Genomic DNA, 19,713 nt, shown 5'->3' with positions numbered 1-19,713 from the left:
AACCAAAGATCCTCACAGATTTGCTGAGGAATTTAATATAGTCATTCAAACTTATCAACCTTGTTTGTCTGACTCATATCAGTTGGTTCATATACTTGTTGGTTAAGGCCAGGCCGAGCATAGGATGAAAACTGCTAATTGGGAAAATCCTGAAAGGTCTAACTTATATGGTCAGGCTCAGGCAATCGCTAGGTGGCTTCATCGAGCAATTCCTAGGGCTTTACCAAAGCCTGTTGATTGGAACAGAATTCAGGCTTGCACACAAACACTGGATGGACCTGTTCATGACTACTATATGACTTCAGACTGCTTTTAAAGAAAATTCTCGTCTTCCCTCAGATGTTGATTCCACCCGGGCAGCTTTTAACTGTGTTATTAATGGGCTGGACTGGGACATTTTCCCTTTTAGTAAAAAGAACTAGGATGAAACAGAAAACTATCTCTATTTCAGACTTAATTAATCTAGCAAACCAGCTCTCTCACACTCCACATGAGTCACCTAAAAGGAAGAACACCATATTTCTTAATCTTCAAATCCAGCAAATGAAGATTCCTGAATGAAATCAAAACTTTCCCAGTTTCTGCTATTATTGCAAAAAGCCAGGACACTGGGAAAGACTGTTACAAATTTAAGTGTTTGAGTGCCTTCAGTCCTCTAACCAGCCTTTCCACTGTCCTTTCAATTCTCAATAACAGGGCTTTGAGGAATTATATAGGGGCTCTTCCCAGTTCTCCCTCTTAATCAGCGTGGAGAAATATTTCTCCTGATTGAGGATGAACCTCTTCCTGTTCTGACACTGAAGGCACAATCTCAGTGTTCAACCCCACTACTATAAAGCAGCCCATGCTGTGGTTCAAACAGTGGGGATCGCTAATGAACTTCATGTTTTAGTCATGGTCTGTAGATTTCATAGTGGACTGAAAGAAGCCTTCCCTTGCAGACCGGTTACTCCCTCTTCTGGGGCTAAAGTACTTTTGGAAAAGATTGTCCCTGCCTGAGGAGTTCCTCTCAAACATCATAGTGATTTAGAAATCCATTTTACTGGCTAGGTGCTTCAACAAGTTTGCGCTGTTTGGCCAGTTTTACAACGTTTTCACTATGCTTATCACCTTCAGTCCTCTGGTTCAGTTGAATGCATTAACAGCATTATTAAGATTCAGTTAGAAAAATTTGTAGAGGCCCTCCAAATACCTTGGCCAAAAGCATTTCTGTTGGCCTTCTAAATCCCAGATCCACTCCTTTTGGAACTCGTAAACTCTCACCCTTTGAGATGGTCACAGGATACCCAATGCACTTGGCTCCTGCCTCTTTTGACCCACAACTGATAAAAGGAGAGATACTCCAATATTGCAAAGGCTTAGTTGTTTCCATTAAAAATAACCATGCCCTGGTAGAGCAATCTTTTCACAGTGCGCCCTTGGGAGATGATGACCTTAAGCATCACATCTTGCAACCTAGCGATTTTGTCTATTGGAAAAGACACTTCCAAAAGAATGCTCTTCAACCTCACTGTAGAGGCCCCTATCAGGCACTGATAACCAACCCTTGTGCCACCAAACAACAAGGAACAGACTCTTGGATTCACATGACACACCTAAGGAAAGCACCTAACCCTGACTGGACCTGTACATCATCTGGTGACTTGAAAGTAAAGATTTCCCAGAAATGAAGCAGATGACATCTGATGAAACAGCTTTCCCAAGATACCCAGGCCAGGCCTCTTAGAAGTCTGTCACCAAACCTTTGATGATGACATAACACTTCAGATGATCTCCAATGTCTATAATCTTGATAACATATGGACTTCAGAAAACTGCCTAAGAGGTCTCCCTCCTACCCCTCCTTGTTACTTGAATGTGACTGCAATAGTCTTCCAATCTGCACTTTCCCTCTGACATGAGACACCACACCCAGAAATTGAGGGACAAAAAGAGCTAAAACTAGAAACCTTGATTCTTGATCAGTGGTGCTTTCAGAAAAAGGTCTTGATCAAAGGGGAAAATGTAAAAAAATTCATAAACAGAAATCTCAATTAAATAGTGTCAGGAGATCTATCTAAGGGGGAACTCTCATGCCCTGCAACTATAGTAGAGACCAACAGGAAGAAGAAAGACTCCTCTCCTTTCCTTGCAGTGACTCAGCCAATGGAAAGCCATGGACTCTGTATTTCCTGTAGCCCTCACAACTTCCTTTCCTCTCTATAGAAGTGTTCTCCTTGGGGCTTCCCTGGTGGCGCAGTGGTTGAGAGTCTGCCTGCCGATGCAGGGGACACGAGTTCGTGGCCCGGTCCGGGAAGATCCCACGTGCCGCAGAGCAGCTGGGCCCGTGAGCCACGGCCGCTGAGCCTGCGCGTCCAGAGCCTGTGCTCCGCCACGAGAGAGGCCACAACAGTGAGAGGCCCGCGTACCACAAAAAAAAAAAAAAAGTGTTCTCCTTGCCATGTGGGAACTTGTACATGGCTCGCCATGGTTGCAGACCCCAAATTGCAATTCTGTCCTAATCCTGAATAAACCCATTTTTGCTGGACAAATATCTGACAGTATATTTCAGGTCAACATATGTATATATTAGTATACATATATTTAACATCTATGAATATACTACCCAGATCATCTATTTCAAAGTTGACTTTAAAAACCACATACCTTGATACATACATACATACATATATACATACATACACACATACACACACACACTCATTACTTGTATGATATCTGTCAAATACCAAGTAGATATTAGTGTTCCTATGTAGATATATTATTTTAAACAAGTGATTAATAATCTAAATGTAAAGCATTTCAACATCATCATTATCTTGTGTAATGTAAATTTAACAAGAATATGAACAGTAGAAGAAGAAAAAAATTTTTTGATTTTTCTGGAATGAAATATTTTTAAAAGTAGATTGACTATACCATTAATGAACTCAGTTTGTTAATTCCACTTATTTACAAAGAAACTGATTATTATTGATGGGTCTCTACCAGGCAAATAATTAGACATAAAGATGACAAAAACAATTCTTATATGAGACCAACAACATTCATTTTAGGCTTTGAGGTGGGGGTAAACATAACAAAAGTAGAACTATAATTGAAATTAAGCTACTGAATAAACTTTTCAGAGAGAAATACCTTTGCAGCAGATACTAATGCTTCTTTATTTCTTTGCCTTTCTTCCTCCAAACATTTTTCCAATATTTCCTGAAAATGATAAGACAGCTAGACATTAAAGTATTATTTGAGGTAACAGAACATTCTTTCCACAGTCCAAGCAAACTTAAAGTATTACCTTCTGTTTTTGAGATTGCTGAGTCAAAGCTTCCTTTATTTTTTCTTTTAACACTTCCTTCTCTGTGGCAAGCATTTCAAGGAGCCTCTGATGCTACAAGGAAAGATAACTGCATTATGATTATGGCTCTGAGCCTGATAATCTATCAACACGGAGAACATCTGGTAGAATTCATTTGAAGTAGTTACTAGAGGAAACAAGAAAGTTTGCTAAAATGAAGGCTTAGGAGCCAAAAAACCTGAATTCACCTTTCTTCCATCAGTCAAGATATACTTTTTCGCCCCCAAACTCAATAAAGTACATGACATGAGATCTAATTTAAAAACATTCCAAATATGAAGTGAATCAGAAAATGATAAAATGTCCTTTCCTAAAATTAAATTTGGAAAATTTACTCATTAAAATTATTATTAGCTTGCAGTAAGAGAGCAATCAGATTATAACTGATGTTTACCTGATGAATAATTATCTTAACAGATTATTTGTGTTTCTAGTAAAGCACTGTTACAGAAATTGAAAGATGACTGTTCTCATCTCAAGATTTTACCATAGATTCAAAAAAATAAATCTATGAAAACGGTCAAAGGAATATTATGTGATAGCTAATGTTAAAGAATATAAAGTTCATGTATTTATTTTTATTCCAATGTACGAATGGAAAAGCACACAGAGCCATCAGCTAATTATCATGGACTAGACACTTGGAGTTTGAACAAAGTTTTCTTAAGGAAGTTGAACATTTGTAGCCTCAATATCTTCAATATAGATAAGCCAGATACTTGTTCTGAACAGTGCTCTTAGGAAAAACAAAACATATATACATATACATATACATACATACATATACATATATATTCTTACGCACATAGATTTCTCATTCAGTTACTAAAGGCAAGTTAGATATTTTCTCAGATTTAGAATGCCATTTACATAGAAGCCTCCTTTAAATATAAACCAACTCTGACACCCAATATTTTAAAACAGATCTATGTCATTCAAAGTTGTTCTGATTTAAAACATTTTTTAGGCAGGCAGTCTACATTGAGAGTAAGTGACCAAATAGTTAGAAAGTTAAGATAATCTATTATTCCTGTTTTTAATTTTAATGTTATTTTTTATCTTTATGTTTCAAGAAAACAAGAAAAATTACAAAAATGTGGTTTTTCTTAAAAAGCAAATCCAAACTGTGATATAAATCATGACATGGTGATGGGAAATTATTGGTACCATATGAATTTGTGAAAAGAATTTGACTAATAAATCAGTAGGCTTATCATATGATATGTAATAATAACTGAGACTTTAATGTTGTATTCTTTGAAAGTCTAGATGCGCACAGAATTTCATAGTCAGAAACAATACCTAATCCTATTTATAAAACACGCATGATAAAATGTGTTTTATCAGGCAAATAATTAGACTTCAAAATGATAAATATAATACAATTCTCATATGAGACTGAAAATATTCAATTTAGGCTTTGCGATGGGAGTAAACATAACAAAAACAGAACAAGTAAAAATTATTGGAATTAAACTGCAAAATAAACTTCTCAGAATCATCAATAATTTTGAAAATGATTTCTTCTTAAAATGAACTGTTATATTAATGTCAGACTAATCAATAAGTAATTAACTATAAGTAGGCCATGCTTTTCCAGGGGTCCAACAAGAACTAGTCAAAGAGGATAACATTAGCTAAAAATGACAATGCAATGCTTAGAAAATTCATTCCTGAGCTTCATTTCTTAATTCTGACAGTACACTATAATAGAAGACTATTTTTGAGCTTGTTTGAGGCAAAATAAACCTCACATTATCATTTGAAAGAAGCATCCTACATAAAATATACCCTAAGTAAAAGCATAGATCTACTTGAGAGAATACAAGGTGACTGACTTTACTTTAGATAGATAGATAGATAGATAGTTAGATAGATAAAAATAGCTAACTTTTTTTGACCACTTCAAAGTTTCAGATGCTGTTAAAAGTGCTTTACATGTGGTTGTACCATATTAAACACAACAGACTGCTAAATCAGATGACATTCTTTCTCATTTTCAGATGAGTGATCTGAGACCCAGAGAGGCTAAGTAATTTACCAGCTCTCAGATGAAGAGCTTCAGCAATAATTATATCGGCACACTCATGTTCAGCAGTAGTAATCACTTAATAGATAAAAGCAGTGCCACTATTACCTAGTTACTAAAGCTACATAATATAAGTAGTATGTCTGGTAAGACCTCACTTCCATTTGCTTTAAAAGAATTTGAATAATCTATGCTTTTGATTTTGTTCTTTTCAGAATATAATTAAAATAAGATAATTTCTTGAATAAGTATCAATTGATATTAGGAAAGATGACTCAGAAAGATGCTGAATGGTGTGGCAAAAGTTTACGTCTTAAACAGTTAATTTGTAAAGTGAAGGATCCACAAGTGGCTAATCAAGAACCATATAGGGGCTTCCCTGGTGGTGCAGTGGTTGAGAGTCCGCCTGCCGATGCAGGGGACACAGGTTCGTGCCCCGGTCCAGGAGGATCCCACATGCCGTGGAGCGGCTGGGCCTGTGAGCCATGGCCGCTGAGCCTGCATGTCTGGCCTGTTCTCCGCAACGGGAGAGGCCACAACAGTGAGAGGCCCGCGTACCGCAAAAAAAAAAAAAAAAGAAGAACCATATAAAGTTCAATAAAATATAATGTTTTTGTAAGAATCACATACATTCATCGTGAAAAATGTAAAGAAGTGAAAATCATCCAGGGTTCCATTACCCAAAGAAAATCACTGATGGCACTTAGACAAACAACCTTCTGGAGAGCTCTCTGTGTATTTAAATACGTAGATATACATAAACATTTTATATAATATGTTTATAATACTGTTCTGTAATCTTTTGCACTCAAGAAAGGTACTGACATATTTCTATATAAATACAACTATGCTATTTTTATGAAATTAAATTTACATTTTATCATTGTGCTATCTACACACATTTATGTTGTCTGCAATATTTGTTTTAAAAAAATCTTGATTTTTATGCATGCATCTTTGTGAACTTGTGAATTACAGTCTTATGAAAAATTCCTAGAAGCACTATGAGCAGGTTGAAAATTCAGCATGTTTTATATTTTGATGCATACCTTCAAACTGTACTCCAGAGAGAAAATACCAAATTACAAACAATAGCAGGACAAGGGATGAGGGAGATGATCCTAGAGAACAGAATCATGGACTATAACGGCAGCTAACTAAGGAAACTGTTCCACTGGAACAATATCCTATAAATGTTGATTTTCTATTGGTCTTTTCTTTCTTAAAATTGTTTAAATTATAAATTAAATCATAAATCTTCATGGTAGAAATTCAACTATATATTTTAATATCTTATTTTTAAATTAAATTGTCCTAAAGGAAAGTTTACCCTCATATACTAATTTGTAAATTATTACATATCATTTCCCTATCAACTTGTCCATCTCTCTATGTAAATTTATAAATTTGCAAATGCATTTTTTCCCAACCATTATACAAGAAATATTTGCTTGGTGTGTACCAACACCTGACAGTGTACTAGTTTCCAGGAATGCTGCTCTCATGGACATTAATGTCTAATAGACAATCCATGAAACAAATATATTTTCTTATATTTGACTTGCAGAACTATTTTATAAAATAAATTTTCTTCAACAAATACCATAACAACTAATTTTTTCCCAAAACACACGTAACTTTTTAAAAGTAGGAAGTACCAAATATGATTTGGAAATAAATAAGTAGAAATAAACTTTTAAAAATATACAAATTTTAAATAAAAATTTCTAATAGAAAAAAATACAGTTATCTCTCAGTATCCACGGGGCATTGGAGGTCCAACTAATTATAAGTGCTTTTACAGGAACAGATGGCAATAAAAGAAAAGGTGGCCATAATAATTAAGACCTCAATTATTACAGTACAATATTCTTGCCTTTTATTTACTAATATTAACTATTTGTGGATAAAATATGTCTACAGTGAGAAACATAGTTTATGACATATAAACACCTCAGGACAGTGCCGGTTAAATAGTAAAATTTAAATGTTAAGTGCTATTATTACACTACTACTTGTACTTCCTTTATATATTTTGGTAAGATATATAATATATAACAAAAATTACCATTTTCACCAATTTGAAGTGGACAAGTGGTATTAATTATACTCACAATGCCATACAACCATCATCACTATTTCAAAATTTTTTCATAATCCTCATCAGAAATTCTGTGCCCATTAAGCAATAACCCATTCCTCCTCATCCCAGCCCCTGGCAACCTCTAATCTACCTTTCATCTCTATGAATTTGCCTATTCTAGATCCTTCATATACATGGAATCAAACAGTAATTGTCCCTTGTATATGGCTTATTTCACTCAGTATAATGTTTTCAAGGTTCATCAGTGTTGTAGTATGTATCTGAACATCATTCCTTTTTATGGCTGAATAATATTCCACTGTACATACATACCACTTTTATTTATCTATTCACCTGTTGAGGGACACTGGAGTTGTTTCCACTTCTCAGCAATTATGAATAATGCTGCTAAACATTCACATACAAGTATCAATAAATAATATTCGCAACACAGCAATGTACAAAGGTTCCAATCTTTCCATATTCTTTACAATATTTTATTTTCTGCTTTTTAAATTATTATTACTATAGTCATCTTGGCAAACTCACTGTGGTTTTTATTTGCATTTCACTATTGACTGAGCAAGTTGAACATCTTTACAAATGCTTTTACTTCTGATACTATAACTACTCCTTTTCAACTATTACTAGTATTGTCTGTACAAGAAGGAAAATGATTGGAGCTCTTTTTTGCAGCTTTTATAGGGGACGGTAGTAGAAGGTGCGCTGGATTTGAGGTTTGTTCATTGACATATTCTTCCAGAAGTAGCAATGCCTTTCCTCTCTGGGCCAGATATTATTTTAGTTATTTAATCACAATAAGCTAGAAATTATAAAGTATCGACCTTTGGCCAAAAAGGTTTCAGACTCCCTTTATTATATCTAAAATAAAGTATAAAGCATATCTGGAGATTGCCTGTATTACTTCTGCCATCTTCCTCAACAGAGAATTGCTTAATTGTCTCAATTAACATTCAGCACCCTGGAAATGGCACACATGGATTTTGATGATATAAGAGATAGTACATTCTTTTGTACCTTACTAGCTGACCATTCCAAGGTGAGGATGTTCTGAACACCTTTTGTTACATACCTCAGAGCCGAAACTGAACCAATGAAAACATTTATCATACGACTCTTTTCAAATATTTATAATTTTGAAACAGAGATACTTTCTACAGAATTTGCAAGACATAGCCTTACAACATTTTGAGAGGCACTATGAAAATTAATTGAAATCTAAACCAGTAAATCTCATTCAAGAACAGTGAAGAGTTTATTATAATTTGTTTATCTAAAATATTCTATTGATTGCTTCTTAAAATTATATTGAAATTTTAGTAATTTTTAAAGCAAATTGAAGAAATAAATGCAAACCACAGAGTCCAGGTAATCTTACAGAGTAGCTGCTTAATATAAGGGTATCAAGGACAATCCTTTGAAATTTAGCTTAAAACAAAGGCACTCAGAAATGGGTTATGCTTTTCCCCTCTTTTGGAAGAACTTTTTCCAAGAGAAAAATGTTTGATATAGACTCAAATATAAATATAGAGGTTCTGTGGTTTTTACTTGATTCCTGTAAAAAAAAAAAAGAAATATAAAAAAATCTCCTCTTTCCTGTAATGTGAGTCATAGGAGATACTGTAAACAGATTTAATCACAATCATACGTAGTTTTTTGTGTATCAAATTTTAGACTAAGCAATCAGAGAAGCTCATGTTCAGGTATACTGTTATCCATTTATCACAGGTCCACAAACTTCACATTACTTTATATGTGTGTGGTGTGTGTGTAGTATGTATTCTATAAAGCAAACTCAACAAGTATCTTCTTTCACTTTCTAGAAAGCACAAACATTGAAAAAGATCAAGTGATCTGGTAGGATGGTCTTAAAGGTCTATAAGCCTCCATTTAACATGACTTGAAAGACACTTAATAAATTTAATAAACATCTTAATATAAAGTGAGTCACACACAGCTGTTTCATCTCTTCATGGGTCAACATATTAAATACTGTTTGGAAAGAAAACCTAAATAAGATGACCTATGGGATTAAATCTACGCAGTTACCACAAACTCAATAATATTAGTAAACTTCTTAAAGTGAATAAAATAAGACTAAAGATAAGCTATACTAGATTTATTTCACCCAAATAGATATAATTTCTAATAGGCATGAAAAATGTAAGCAAATAGGTTATTCCTCCTATTTAAACAGGCCTTTAACCTGAGGGAGTGATATAAAGAGATGAAGCAAAAACTGGGGAAGAAGGCAAGGACGATGTCTCTCACCTCAGCTTTTCATCATTGTACTGGAAGTCTTAGTTAATGAAATAGTGTAAAAATAGGAAATAAAAAGGAAGAAAAAATTAAGCTGTCTTTGTTCACAGATGACATGATCATCTTTGTAGAAAATCTTGAGGAATTGACAAAAAAATTCCTGAAACTAATACGCAATTATAATAAGGTTGCAGTATACAAGATTCATATACGAACGTCAATCCCTTTCCTACATAGCAAACACTATGAAATTAAAATCACAATACACTTTACATTACCATCCCCCAAATGAAAAATTTAGGTATATATCCAACAAAATATGTACAAGATTGGGCTTCCCTGGTGGTGCAGTGGTTGAGAGTCCGCCTGCCGATGCAGGGGACACAGGTTCGTGTCCCAGTCCGGGAAGATCCCACATGCCACGGAGTGGCTGGGCCCGTGAGCCATGGTCACTGAGCCTGTGCATCTGGAGCCTGTGCTCCACAACTGGAGAGGCCACAACAGTGAGAGGCCTGCGTACAGAAAAAAAAAAAAAAAAAAAAAAGTACAAGATTTATATGAGAAAAACTACAAAATTCTGATGAAAGATATCAAAGAACAATTAAATAAATCAAAATATATTTCATGTTCATGAAAGGGAGACTGAATGTTGTCAAGATGTCAGTTCTTCCCAACTTGATCTATAAACACAATGCAATCTCAATCAAAATCCCAGCAAGGTATTTTGTGGATATTGACAAACTGATTCTAAAGATATGGAAAGACAAAAAACAAAACAAACAAAACAGAATGGCCAACACAATACTGAAGAAGCACAAAGTTGGAGGACTGATACTGTCTGACTTCAAGATGTACTGTAAAGCTACAGCAATAAAAATGGTGCGGTACTGGCAAAAGAATAGACAAAGAGATAAATGGAACAGAACAGAGTTCAGAAATAGACCCCTATAAATACAGTCAACTGATCTTTGACAAAGGAGCAAAGGCAATACAATGTTATAAAGATAGTCTTTTTAACAAGTGTTGCTAGAATGACTGGACATCCACATGCAAAAATATGAATCTAGACAGCGACCTTACCCTCTTCACAAAAAGTAACTCAAAATGGATCATAGGCCTAAATTTAAAATGCAAAACTTATAAAACTCCTAGAAGATGACCTAGGAGAAAACCTAGATGAACTGAAAGGCAATGACTTTTCTGATACAACATCACAAGCACATTCCATGAAAGAAATAATGTATAAGTTGACTTTCCACTCAAAAATTCTACTAAAAATACATGTATATACTGAGTACAAAGGAACATGAGAGGATTTTTTGGGGGTGATGGAAATGTTTAATTTTAATCTTGTTTTAGGTGGTAGTTGTGAAACTGTACAGGTCCGTCAAAATACAAAGAATGGTACACCTAAGAAGGTAGATTCTATTTATGTGAATTACACTTCAATAAACTTGAAGAAAAATATACACATACACTTTAAATTAATTTTTAACTCATACTATTTTTGTCCCTTAAAATGGACTTACTTTCTCTTCCAGTCAAAATCTTTTCCCATTAAAATGTTACCTCTTTTGAATTCTTTCTTGAAAACTCAGAATGAATTGCCTGCTCTCTTATCTATAATCCCAGAATATTTTGTTTCTATCACTATTGTTTATTATATTTTATTATAATTTATTTTATAGGTGTCTCCCATAATAAGGCTCTTAGTTTCTTGAAGGCAGAAAATGTTCTTATACTTTAAAAAAACTTTTCTATTGGACTGCCTAATACATTGAAAACTTTCAATTTAAGTTGACAATACCATTATAGGTACTCGTATTCAAGTGAAGTTCTAACGGTTATTAAAATGCCTGCCTAAAGATAACTTAATGAAAAAAAAGTATTGGGTTAATATATGACTCTGATAACAACAAGCAACTGTCCTTTTCTGTACTATGATGAAAGAAAAAAAAAGTAGTGGTCACCTAAAAATTGTACACAAATATTATTGGGAAACTAATTAAATAACTCTAAGTGCAATCTGACCAATGCTTTAACAAGGTTACAGTTTGAACCACACCAGTCATCTGGTTTGCAAGATTTCCTGCTGGACATCAACACCAACCACTCGTTAGACCCAAAACCACCTTGGGAAATAGCTGTGGCTAAGATTTACACAGACCAGTAATGGACTAAATTACTGGTTCAGTTGAAAAACAGGTCAGCAGCATATATAACATGACAGAAATTGGAAAGTCAATAAAAAGAATTATATATCAGACTCCCAGCCCCACTCCTCAAAATTTAGCTGAAAGTTTTAAGACTCTGAAGTTGGAAGACTTAAAAAAGTCTGGCAATTTTCTCACACAAACCTTATAATTATCATGAAATGCAGATTTGGTGAATAACACCTTGGGAAAGATTATCACATCTTTAATATCTTTTTGATGGTAAATGAAGTAATCACATCAAACACCTTTGGCATATTTTCTTAAAATATTACACATCCATCTAGAGAAAGAATATAGAAAATAAAAAACAATGACTCTTTCTCTTCCATATACAAGAAAAACATATTCCCTAGACGATGAGGGTGATTTTTTTAAGCAGAATATTTTATTTTCTCCAGTCTTATAAAATATGTATTTAAAAATACAACATACTCCATTATTTCCCCCCAAATAAACTATATATATATATATATATATATATATATATATATATATATATATATATATGAAGCATATGAGGACACATGGTAAACACTGTGAATGATCATGAATGAGTATATTATATAATGAAAAATGCAATTTTAAGTTCTAACATCAGTTACAGATAGAATGCTTGACAAAAAATAATAGAATATTCAGAAGGGTTCAACCCTGGTCCTGATCAGCTTATGGTAGGGACCAACAGTTTTCAAATTCTGTCCAAAAGAGTACTAGACATCTCCATCTCCATTTCAACTAGAGTCACTATGCCTTTATTGGTCTTGTTTGTAAGAAAAGTCTGCAATAGAAGATTTAATCTAAGAAAAGATTTGATGGCTAAAACAAACTTGCTAAAGTAGATAATGAAAACGTATATTCACACTTTTGGTTTCAGCTTTGACATGTAAAGAGCTTGGAAGATCACCCTGATTCTTAAAACAAGAAAAAAAGCTGAAACAAACTAAAGATCAATGACATGCCTTAGGTCTATCAGAGAACTGGGACAGAGCAAATCCCACCCCACCCCCCAAATTTACAACTAGGAAATCCAGTGAGTCACAGCTAAAATCATCTTACCTAGAGCAGAAGCTACTGGAGATATAAACTGGTAGGTGCTTGAATGGTAAATTTGAGGAACTGCTGGAGGCTGAGTGAGGATGTGTGACAGTGAGAACTCTTGAGAGCTGATGGCTTAGGGATTCCACACACTTTTATGGATTCTCCCCCCAGAAATCCCATCAGAATTTCAGTATGAAGAGCCCAGAAATTTCCCCTCATGGTTCTGTTGAGGGGAGTAGAAAAAGTGTGAATTATTATAACCACTGTGAATTATGCCTAGAGCATTCTCCATAACAAAAGCCTATTCTTTAGGTGAAAAGACTTTATCAAAACCTTATGAACCTTCCACCTGGGCAAAAGGCCTTACCAGGATTCCAGCTCCCTCTAGCCTTCCTGGCTCACATAAAGGAGGGGGGAAAAAGCCAGCAAACACTTGTGAAGGTCACGGGCTCACTAAAAGATGAAGATTTAATCGTAAGATTACAGAATACTTCCCCTCCCCAATGCCTTATATCAACAAACCAATAAGGTTCTAGTATATTATAGTGCATAACAGTTGAAAGAGCTGTAAGACGCAGACTCTTCTAAGGAGTTCTTAGGGAAGCCAAAGACAACAGGGGAGACAAAAACAGAAACCTTTAAGGAATCTGAACCCTCTGGTAACTTACAGCAACAGAAAATATTAAACACAGCTACTCACTTCCAAACAAATTAACAAAACCTCCCATTAAGAGTCTATTTACCTCTATTCCGATTACACGTTACAACATGTTCATCTTTTTTTTTAATTGAGGTATAACTGACATATAACACTATATTAATTTCAGGTATTCAGTGTATTGATTTGATACTTGCATATACTGAGAAATGATCACTACAATAAATCTAACATCGCTCACCATACATAGATACAAAATTATCTTTTAACAAAAAAATTATAAGCATACTAAAAGGCTAAAAATTCTGAGGGAACAAAAAAAAGGCATCAGAATCAGTTTCAGACATGACAGAGATTTCTGAATTATCAGACTGGAAATTTAAAATAAAAATGATTAATATGTTGAGGAAGCTAATGGAAAAAGAAGATAACATGCAAGAACAGGTGGATAATGTACAGATGGGAACTCTAAGGAAGAAACAAAGGGAAATACTAGAAGTCAAAACAGAAGAAAAGAATGCCTTTGATGGGTTCACCAGTAGAGTCAACCTAACCAAGGAAAGAATCATGAGCATTAAGATAGGTCAATAGAAACTTCCTAGATTTAAGTACAAAGTGGGGGAGGAGGGGAGGAAAACAAAAACACAGAGCAGAACAGTCAAGAATCATGAGACAATTTTAAAAAGCATAACATATGTGTAATTGAAATACCAAAAGGAGAAGAAAGAATAAAGCAGAAGAAATATTTGAAGTAATAATGGCCAAGATTTTTCTAAAATTAGTAACAAATACCAAACCACAGATCCAGGAAGCATAGAGAAAATCAAGTAAGATGAACACCAAAAAACCCCCACAAAACCCCTACACCTATGTGATCATATTCAAATAGCAGGGTAAAAATAAGAAAAAGAGAAAATCTTGGAAGAAGCCAGAGGGGGGAAAAACACACTTTACTTACAAGAGGAAAAGGATAAGAATGACAGTAGATTTCTCTTCAGAAACCATGCAAACTAAAAGAGAGTGAAATATTTAAAATGTTGAAAGAAAAAAATCATCAAGAAGAAAGAGCAGAGGTTTGCCATACCACATATTAACATATACCACACTGTAATAAAACATAGTAATAAAAATAGTATGTTATTTATACAAAAATAAACAGATTAGTGCAAGAGAATAGAAAGCTCAGAGACAGACCCATGTATACATGGGAACTTAATATACGATAAAGAAGCACCACAAAAAAACAATGTATAAAGGGTAAACTGTTTGTTCAGTGGTTCTCAAACTTTTGCATGTATCAGAATCACCTGAAGGATTTGTTAAGAGATTGATCAGTCCAAGAGCAGAGTTTATTTTTTAAAGTTTTTTCATCTTTATTGAGATATAGTGGACATATAACACTGTGTAAGTTTAAAGTGCGCAATGTAACTTTTTAATTCAATTGCAAGCTATCTTATATTATTAAATTATGTATTCCTGCTTCAGATTTTGATAGGAGGGGAATATTCTTTCCCTGGTAACAAAAGTGACTCTTCAATTTATTGTCTTCCAAGAGCAGAGTTTTGGATTCAGTAGTCTGCAGTAGTGCTAGGGAACTTGCATTTCCAACTGTGCCCAAGTGAAGCTGATACTGAAGCTGCTGGCTCAAGAACTACAGTTTGAGATCCATGGCCTTAGTGTTTTCAGCAGCTCGGTTGAGCTGAAGAGAGCAAACCCAGGTGTCGGAGTTGCTGATTAAGCAAAGATGAGCCAAAATGAGAGTAATAAAGAAGGCTTTAATCACTTACTGGTCTGGTATAAGCAAGTGGCTAAAACCCCTTGACTCCGTGGAACTGAGCACAAGGTGAAGGCCAGGTGAATCACACTGCTGCAGGAGCACTGAACAAAAGTCTCTGGATGTTTTATGGACCCTGGGGTGGGAGGGAAAAAAAGGCAAGCAGGACGAGGAGAGGAAAAGTACTGAAGACTGGGTCAGAGTGGGGAGGAGTGTCTAAGTTTCTCTCTCCTCCTCCCACTAAGGAGGCCTGGGCAGAAGCACCTGAAGAAGAGTTCTGCCCAGGGCCTCAGATAAAGAGCATTAGGAAGGAAGGCACCTGAGGCAGAAGTGCAGCTGTGTGAAGAGCATGGCCAGCAGTGGGGCCTGAATACTAGAATGCAGCACCCTTCAAAGGCTACAATGCACTGTCCCTCTGAGACCTGCCAGGTAAAGCCTTTGTAACTGCCTAGAATCAGACCTGAAAAAAATCACATACAGGTTTTTAACCAGGAACCAGACTCCTTAAGTATATGCTACTAGGAAAAGTGGCTCATTTTAGGGAGAAACATGAAAATAGATACTGAATCTTTATCTAACATTATAAACAAAGTAAGACTACAGGGTTAAAATACCAAAACATGAAAGGTAAATTATAAAGTTAATAAGAAAAACATGTACAAATAAGCTTTTGGCTGTAAGGACAATAAAGAAATTCTTAAAGAAATTTAGTAGAAACCACAAGGCAAAAATAATTAATTGGTTACATCAAAATAAGGGATTTTTTTTTTAGCAATAGATACTAAGAACAAAGTTAGTATTCCATTTACAGATGAAAGAAATTTGTTTTATCTAAAAACCTTTAGGGATTAATATTTCAATTTACAAAGAACCCCTGCAAACTGACAAGAAAAATAGATCAAACTCAATTTAATAAAAAAAAGGTTAATGAATAGGTAATTTATTGAAAAGTTAATCCCCAAAGTTAACAAACTTATGATAAGACATTTAAGTTAAGAATGAGGTATCTATCGCTTATTAAAAAAAGTAGAAATTTGGGAATTCCCTGGTGGTCCAGTGGTTGAGACTTGGTGCTTTCACTGCCACGGGCCCAGGTTTGATCCCTGGTCCAGCAACTAAGATCCTGCAAGCCTCACAGTGCAGCCAAAAAAAAAGGTAAAAGTTAGAAGCTGGACAATGCTAGGTCTTTGGGGAGAAATGGGGATGTAGGAACCTGTGCATCGCTGGCAGGACGATAGCCGTGTCACCACCACTCTGGAGAACAAACTGGCAGCACTTAGTTAAATTAGACATCTGCATGGCCTACCATACAGCAGTTACACTCTTGGATGGAGATGATGATAAGAATAGATAGATGAACAGACCTTTTGCGTTTGTTTTTTTTTTTTTCTTGCACCTTATAAGGGCACATAAAAGTTTCTGGGTTGGTGAAGAGTTAAGAGACAACCTAGATGTCCATTATGGGTGAGTGGATAGAAGAAAAAGGTGAATTCATACCACGGATTCTGCAATTTAGAAAAAGAAATTCAATTTATACATAGTAATGGATAGTATTTACATGCACGTATAGCAACAGTTTTAGATTTTTTAAGCAAAATGTTCAGTGGATTTCTCTTAGAAGCACAGGAAACAATGCATTCTGTACATAATAAAATTTTTATAAAATAAAAATACATGCACACAAAATAATAACACACAGATTACAAGAACACATTCAAATAAGGACACATTAAAATGGTTCCCCCAATCAGAGGGAAGACACTGGGAGCAGGGAACAAAGATAAAAATTTTATATATGTACACATACATACACCTACACACACACACACACACACATAGGGAAGGGCCTTGTAAGACACAAGAGGATAATATGCCAAGAACTGAGGAGTATAATTACCTTTCTTCACCTAAGGTTAAAAAATAAAAAGATTACAATTACATCGATAAAGTGAAAAACTGTGTTACTGACAGCTAGCCTAAGAGGAAGAACTGTGAATGGAAACAAAAACCGTAGTTTTCAAAACACACTTGAATCACAAAATAAATTGTGCCAGACCTAGCCATGATGTGTATAACAGACTATGTAAGCTCAAATCTTTTAACGACATTTCACTCAGACCCATACATTCCAAGAACACAGAAAAACCAACCTAACAGTAACTCTAGACAGATTCATGTATTCTAAAGATCACAGACTGTCACAGCAACTTTTAAAATACACCTGGGCCTCCCTGGTGGCGCAGTGGTTGAGAGTCCGCCTGCCGATGCAGGGCACACGGGTTCGTGCCCCGGTCCGGGAGGATCCCACATGCCGCGGAGCGGCTGGGCCCGTGAGCCATGGCCGCTGAGCCTGCGCATCCGGAGCCTGTGCTCCGCAATGGGAGAGGCCACAACAGTGAGAGGCCCGTTACCACAAAATCTATGAAAAAATTTTTTGAGATAACCTAATGGGTCACCATTTCTTGAAACAGACCTTGAAAGGAGTTCAAATGAGAATTTAAATGCAGAATATTACGTCCAAGCTTGATTCAGACAATCCTTGTGGCCACCGAAACAATGCTTTGAGTGTCCAGGTAACAGAACTATATTTCATCTAACATCAAATCTCTGATTCGTGAGTTTTAATCATAAGGTACCAAAAAGAATGATTAGCTTTCCAATATGAATTATTAAATTGCTTATATGATAGAGAATCCATTGAGGATCTTTCTCATGTCTCAATTTTTCATTAAAATCGTTATTTAAAACGGAACACATTTTTAAAACCCTGAGCAAAGAAAATAAATTTAGTAGGTAGAAACTAGTTTTCAGGATAACTTTTCTGCAATAAGCAGCTATTTGTTATTATTTCTGCTATCTACTTTCAATACTTTATTTTCTAAAAGCTAATAAAAAGTATTTCATGGGAAATTATTTCTACCCAAAGAACTAATTTTATCCAGAGTGGATATTTTTAAAGAAAATATTAACATTTCTGCAGAAAAATATCCAAGATATTGTTTTACAGAAGTAAAATTTTTTTTAAAGTTGTAATTGTAAAGATAGAAAGGTTTTTTAAAAATATTCAAATTAAGGATTGGACTAAACAGCCTACCACTATATAGAATATTCTCATATCATGTCCTTAAATTTAGCAAAAGATATTTATGAATCTAGACAAATGAGGACATTTTAAATCAACAAAGACCATGTCAACTCTACTTATGTCCCTGTCAATCTGGATCTCCATTCAGCAAACACACAGTGAATGTAAAATTAAATTCAATTTCTAGAATCACAAAATCTTTAGATCAGAAATGAATTTAAAAGACACAATCTGACTACTCATCCAATGCTTGAAACCCCTCCACAAATTATCCATTAAATGATTGCCCATGTTATGACAAGTTTACTCCAGAGAAAGGAAATTTGCTACCTGAAGGGAACACTACTCACTCACTATCCCTTTATATTAGGTTGAAATATGTGAAATAGTTATAGGTAAAAATGGTCTAATATAGCCTATTTCATATCAACACAATACCGTTAGGTGAACCTTATACCACTTTGTATTTTCAATGTTGAGTTAAAATGTTTCCTTCTAGCTTCAATACCCTAGTTCTATAAGGTTCCAAAATAAGTCTATCTTTTTTCATATAACAATCTTCCAAATAGGCAACTTATTTCAAGTACCTTAAATTGTTTTTTATACTATATGTCTGCATGTGCCTTCAACCTTGTATCTGCTGTCCATTAAATATCTTCCAATTTGAATACATACTTTTAAAAGTATGACACTCAGTACTAAAAGGAATTATGTGATATAAGTCTAAAAAGAGTGGGACCTCCCTCTTCTCTTGGTTTTTTTTTTGAAAGTTAATTTCAATTACATCAGACTAAAATGACATTAGTTTTTAAAACTTGCCTTCACAACTTACTGTTAATAAAAGCCCTAAATGTTAAATACATGTTGTATGGCTGAGTTTGGCTCCTAATTTTCTACTAATGTTGAACTCTTAAGTATGACATTAATTATTCCTTTTGAATTTCGACTTTGGATATAGCCCCACTACTCCAGCCTTTTAAAATACTTTAAATACAATTTAATGTCATATACAAATGTGTAAAAATGCTTTCAATATTTTTATCCAAATCATTGATAATAATATTGAGCAGAATAAGGATGAAGACATCACTGTGTCATTCCACTATAGATCATTCTTCTAAGTGGATATAAATATATAAATCCAAATATTTATATATTTGGTGGGGCCATTTAGCCAATTTTTATCTAATGCCCT

General features: G+C 34.7%; 1 protein-coding gene across 5 annotated transcripts in view; it reads right to left on the bottom strand.

Moving 5' to 3' along the window:
* Nucleotides 1–19,713, bottom strand: part of CCDC91 (coiled-coil domain containing 91) — a 419,640-nt gene that overhangs the window by 108,770 nt on the left and 291,157 nt on the right. For all 5 annotated transcript variants that reach the window (XM_081249365.1, XM_081249363.1, XM_081249362.1 and 2 more), the window contains 2 exons: nt 3,296–3,388; nt 3,139–3,207 (listed from right to left, as the gene is read on the bottom strand). In XM_081249365.1, coding sequence (XP_081105491.1) covers nt 3,139–3,207; nt 3,296–3,388 — 162 coding nt within the window. The remainder of the gene's footprint in view (nt 1–3,138; nt 3,208–3,295; nt 3,389–19,713) is intronic.

This window comes from Mesoplodon bidens, assembly GCF_964165515.1.
Source record: "Mesoplodon bidens genome assembly, chromosome: 11".
In the NCBI taxonomy this organism is placed as follows: domain Eukaryota; kingdom Metazoa; phylum Chordata; class Mammalia; order Artiodactyla; family Ziphiidae; genus Mesoplodon; species Mesoplodon bidens.
The sequence above is the reverse complement of the archived record's forward strand: the minus strand, read 5'-3'. Positions and strand labels throughout refer to the sequence as shown.